The sequence below is a fragment of the Ptychodera flava genome, chromosome 18, assembly GCF_041260155.1.
Source record: "Ptychodera flava strain L36383 chromosome 18, AS_Pfla_20210202, whole genome shotgun sequence".
In the NCBI taxonomy this organism is placed as follows: domain Eukaryota; kingdom Metazoa; phylum Hemichordata; class Enteropneusta; family Ptychoderidae; genus Ptychodera; species Ptychodera flava.
This window is the reverse complement of record NC_091945.1, coordinates 26,829,605-26,834,993: the sequence shown is the minus strand read 5'-3', so window position 1 is coordinate 26,834,993 and position 5,389 is coordinate 26,829,605. Positions and strand designations below refer to the sequence as shown.

Genomic DNA, 5,389 nt, shown 5'->3' with positions numbered 1-5,389 from the left:
ACATAGTCCCCGCTTTCTCAATAAAATGACCGTCACACGGCCATATTTTGTCAGATCGCAAAACAATTTGATGTGCATATGCCTGACATAAGGAGTAACCCGTGTACCAAGTTTGAATGAAATCGCTCCAGACGTCTCTGAGACATCTCCATGAACGGATGCACGCACGCACACGACCAAAACTATAAGTCCCCCTGGACAGTATCCGTGGGGATATAACACAGAATCTTTCCGCACAATTTAGCAGCATTCTTCAGCAGTGACATGAAACAAAAGGTCAGCATTTAAGTTTGCAACAATGTAACTAAACATGAAAAAATAGAGTGCAAATGCATGTGTTACATGTAATTGCAAGACATTGGTGTCATATCAGTTTTAATCCATGTGCAATTGCTTTACCAACAAGTTCAAAAAGTTCCTGACTTATAACTGATTGTTTTAGTACTTGTAACAGATGTTCCATTTTTCCCTCATACAAAGGTTCCTCTGTGTTTCTTGTCAGTGTATGAAATGTCAGGTGGAAGAACTCTCTGGATGGATCCCAAACATCCACTGCAGCCTCTTCCTTATACCAGAAATTAATGTTACAGATGGATGAATGAAAAGATCAACTTTCTTCTCATAAATGCCAAACATTTGTTGAAATGGTGACTTGGCATCTTGGATGTAGTATATCTTTGGTGGTCTAGCATGCCCACTGATAGTTGTTTTCCTCCATTCTTCAAGTGTTTCCAGGGGTGTCATAGCAGAAGGTGTGTGTTTTGCAGTGTCTGAAGAAAGAAAAAGACAAGTAACTTTGATTACATAACATTTGCATGATCTAAACTATTCCTACTGATCATGATCCTAAATTGACTGTCCTGAGTGACAAGTAATCGTTGATGACGCAGCCCCGGTTGTTAATGGCTACTTCGATTACATGATTACATTTCATGGTTTGTCACAATTTGCAATTGGACATACTTACCAAGGTTTACCCCTGTGAACATTCATACCAACTTTCAAAAGAAGTGGACAAGCAATTTCAGATAAAATGGGTTTTTTTTACCAAAAATGGGGAAATTTGCCTAAAAAATACAAATTATAAGACTCACAACTAAGTTTCAGCCAAATCTGGCCAGTAGTTACGGAGCTTCAGCACTTTGCAGGATTTTACTTTTTTTTGACTCATTAGCAAAATTTTTGACATTGACATTTTGATATTTTACCAAATTCAAATCTCCACCCCAGGGCCCACCTGTACACAGAAGAATAAGATGGCAGGTGCTGTGGTTTTGAGGTTTTGATACATGCATACATACATACATACATACATACATACATACATACATACACACAGACATACTTACTTACAGACATACGTTGTTGAAATGGGTAAATACCTAAATGCGTAACTGCAGACAGACTGACAGATAGATAGACAGACAGATAGTACATACATACGTACGTACGTATATACATACATACAGACACATACATACAGACATACATACATACACATATACAGGCACACAGACAGAAATTTCATGACATTTCATGGTCAATTATTGACGAGCTACTCTAACATAAGCAAGCGATGCAATCTCTGCATATCAGAAAAGCTGCACATTATCAATACTGAGAAATCTTTGCTGTTAAACAAACAATCTGAGCTGGTTTCAAAATGTCGCCACCAAAACAAATATTATTTATCAAAGTTTAACACCACATACAAATAGAATGGTATGTCCCAAAGATTTAAAAGAAAGTGGGGTAAGGATCCTTTAACTTCATTTGTCTGATGATTGAAGGATGCATGGACCTTAAGTAATAATCTTTACCGCCCTGATACAAGTTTAGCAGGCCAAGGTCGTACGGCGGAAGGGCTCGAGTGTGAGGGCCCATATGCCATGTGACTATGGTCCGCAAAACGTGTATCTGGGCCGTAAAGGTTTTATCATATACCGTATGGAATGATAAATATGTACTTAACATAATATTAAGATTTGTTCAGAGGTAAAAATTTGTGCGATATCAAATATTCATTGCCATTTGTGTCAATTTTTCAGAAAAGCAATGGCCTCTTCACATAGTTGATTTACTTACATAATGACATTATTTGTTTACCTGCAGAAGAACACGCAAAGCTTCATACATGAGCAACAGAGATCCAGGTTGTAATCAAGGTGTATTAAAGAAGGACAAATGCGTGATGTAAATTAGTGTCATTTGGCACGCACTTAGGATAGGCCTACGATGGATTTCACTTGACTTTAGAAATATTAAATGTCACCAGCCCGACTCCACTGTCGCCACTATACAATCTTAGCGAGCAGACGTTTTCCTAATCTCGCTTTGACTTTATGTACAAATATAACATTCCCTGATAGCAACACGCGTTGTAACAAGTATTGAAGCAGTTCATATAGTTCAACAGTGAACACGATTGCCCATATTTGGACGTGCAGAATTCAACGCGGTCATCCAAATTTGGGCACTGGGCTGGGGCGTGATACGTTAAAAAATGCATGGATGTGAGGGTGCTTTCTCACGAAGCTTTATATAGGCACGTGAATCTAGGTATATGATAACAGATATTATTACTGTTACGCTGTACTTTGTGTACAGGGAAATGAATCATTTAGCTTACCACTTGTAGGTCCATGGTCTGTTGATGTTGATGCCATGGATGTAGAACCCATCACATCTTGAACTGAATTTGTCGCTTCATCGTGGTTTTCATCTGGAATATAAAATGGGCAAATGTCAATGTTTTTGATGATTATTCTTCATTTTTCAATTCTATGTTGTACAGTATCTCACTGTCCATTTTACTGAGACTAAGAGTCCAATTTCAACCAAGTGTCATACTCAGCATAACTTTAGTTGGACACATACAAGAGGTTTGAACTGGTAAAGTCTACCACGTAGTCATCTTTGCAAAACTTGCATCATATGAGGAGTGTGAAAATAAACTTTCTTTGACATACATGTCGATGCTGGTAGCTGGTACTGTGAGTGCTGATACTGGGTATATGACTGTTGTGACTGTTTTGAAAGCACTGTGTGACTTTTTTTTAGCTAATTTGCATATTTTCAACAATATTAAAAAATACCGCAATTATATGGTGTCGCTCAAATTTGATCAGAATTGGTATATACCAGTTTGGGTACCAAACATCAACAATAAATGTTGCTTCTATCTGTTCAGTGCATGATAATTCTACGTTGATGTTATGACAATGATTTCTGCACAGTACACCCAGGAAAACAACAAGAAGTATTTAAACCAGAAAAACAAGAATAACAAAAGTAAATAAGGTCTGAAACTTGAGGTACTGGAGGTCAACTTTAGCAACATGCATAGCAGAAACAGCTAGCTCCTCTTAGTTTGAGCATAGACAGTCTTCCCCCTCTCTTGTCTATGGTTTGAGCAGGTCTGTTAATATGTAACAGTTCATAAACAATGACAGGATATGACTCAAGGTCAGTGGAGTTAGCCTGTCTTTAACTGGCATGCCATCACTCCTGCACATTTGCAGAATTTCCCTTTTTCTTACCTCATTTGCTAATTTTTGACACTGACGTGTTCATTTGAACAACATCGCATCTCAACCCCTGCATCTACCTGTACACCAAATACTGAGATGGTAGCTTTGGCGGTATGGTAGCCTTTGTGTGTGACGGACATACATCCGCACATACATTTCCACATACATACATACAGACAGACAGACGCCACTGACTCATCATGTAAGCTCTTTTTGGTATTTATATACAAAACCGAATATGAGCTAAAAACTAAAAAAGATATTTTGTCAGAATCATATGTTCATCAACACAGGAAATATCAAGTCTGTAAGTACTACAGTTCCCCAGATATTTGAGTGGACGGACATCCTCACAAACAGACATACATACATACAGACTGACAATGGATGCCGGACGGATACCCATCCCAATAGCTTCTATAGACTATTAGTCTATAGTAGCTAAAAAAATATGTATGTATATGTTTTGCTTACTTGCCACTTATAGCTGACAAATCATAAAACACTTGATTGGAATCACGATGGTGATGTCTAAGCCTTCTTATTACTTCATCTCTGCCAACATTCCCTGCCAAACTTTCGATTAAAATATCTGCTTTCATGTTAATCTGCAAAAAGATGAGGAAATGTATGTCGGTGGTTTGTCACAATCAAAACACTACACAAAGAAAATCTTTCTGTTTAATCAGTCAAAACATTATGATAATGTTCTTTGGAAGAGCAACTATAAAAAGAAAAACTTTCAATGGCATTCTTTAATAATCCTTTTGGAATATGATCATCATGTGCCACTGACAAAACAGCATCAAAGTCACCATAGCAAATCTGTATCATATGTCTTAAAATCTGATGAACCCATTCTGAATATACATCCGTGCAGACTAGAAAGTAAATAAGATAATAATAAACAATTGTCACTTCTACTGTATTGTTGTATAATCAACATCTGTAGTATACCCAATTTTACGTCCAATTCTCAGATGACTGCGGTAGTTACTGTACTTTACCTAGCGCTGTGGACCGCGTTGCCGTCTCCGAGTGGCGGCGCGGCGTTGTATAACTAAGAGAATGTCGTCGCAAACTTATAAAGACCAGCGACTGTTTTAAATCGAAATAAAACTATGAAATACAATCTGAAATATCGTATAGAAGTAAGGTTAGGGGCACAACACCTGCTCTTCAGCCACTTGGCGACTCGGCGTTGGGTCCGATTGACAGCTACCTGCCGACCGATAGCAAAACACCAGCAACAGATTTCAGCTTTGGAAATTGTTTTCCAAATTTTTTGGACGTGATTGTAGTCGCCATTTTCATCCGTGAAACGGGCCTTTTTATACCGACTCCGTATCTTTGTAAATTCAACTTCTCCATGGCAGTAGGTGCTTGCAACGCACTGCCTTGTCGCTCATCGGCCTCACTTGTACCAGTTCCAGGGCTCGGAGTTCAAAACTCGACGCCATGTTTGCAAATAGTTGAAAGACAGATGCATTGTGGATGTAAGGTGACCTCCTAGCTTGCTGGAAAAAGGGTAGCCTAATTCAAAGCTTCTACTCCTCATGTCGGCATTCTGCATCGCATAATGGCATGTCCGCATTTCGCATCGCATAATGGCATGTCTGCATTTTGCATCGCATAATGGCATGTCCGCATTTCGCATCGCATAATGGCATGTCTGCATTTTGCATCGCATAATGGCATGTCTGCATTTTGCATCGCATAATGGCATGTCTGCATTTTGCATCGCATAATGGATGTCTGCATTTTTCATCGCATAATGGCATGTCTGCATTTTGCATTGCATAATGGCATGTCCGCATGTTGCATCGCGGGTCTTCATTGCGCATGATCAAATGCAACTT

The 5,389-nt window shown here is 38.8% G+C and overlaps 1 protein-coding gene across 3 annotated transcripts; it reads right to left on the bottom strand.

Moving 5' to 3' along the window:
• Window positions 1–338: 338 nt before the first annotated feature.
• LOC139117266 (uncharacterized) lies at window positions 339–5,000 on the bottom strand. Of its 3 annotated transcripts, none has more exons than XR_011548488.1 (4): window positions 4,703–4,981; window positions 4,005–4,138; window positions 2,630–2,722; window positions 339–770 (listed from the first exon to the last, which is right to left on the bottom strand). XR_011548488.1 is itself a non-coding variant. In XM_070680217.1 (4 exons), exons 2-4 carry the CDS (start codon window positions 4,130–4,132, stop codon window positions 514–516), a joined length of 474 nt encoding a protein of 157 aa, XP_070536318.1. In that variant the 5' UTR covers window positions 4,133–4,138; window positions 4,703–5,000; the 3' UTR covers window positions 339–513. The 3 variants fall into 3 exon arrangements, 2 of the variants coding, with proteins under 2 accessions (XP_070536318.1, XP_070536319.1); XM_070680217.1 differs by having other exon boundaries at window positions 4,009–4,138; window positions 4,703–5,000; XM_070680218.1 differs by lacking the exon at window positions 4,703–4,981 and adding an exon at window positions 4,538–4,694 and having other exon boundaries at window positions 4,009–4,138.
• Between the last annotated feature and the right edge of the window lie 389 nt (window positions 5,001–5,389).

Bases quoted from the DNA above. Each gene is read 5' to 3' on its own strand.
- LOC139117266 (XM_070680217.1), bottom strand. From the start codon at position 4,132: ATGAAAGCAGATATTTTAATCGAAAGTTTGGCAGGGAATGTTGGCAGA. The intron at 2,723-4,008 runs GCAAGTAAGCAA...TTTATATTCCAG, and splicing joins TGATTTGTCAGCTATAAGTG to ATGAAAACCACGATGAAGCG. The intron at 771-2,629 runs GTAAGCTAAATG...TTCTTTCTTCAG, and splicing joins AGACCATGGACCTACAAGTG to ACACTGCAAAACACACACCT.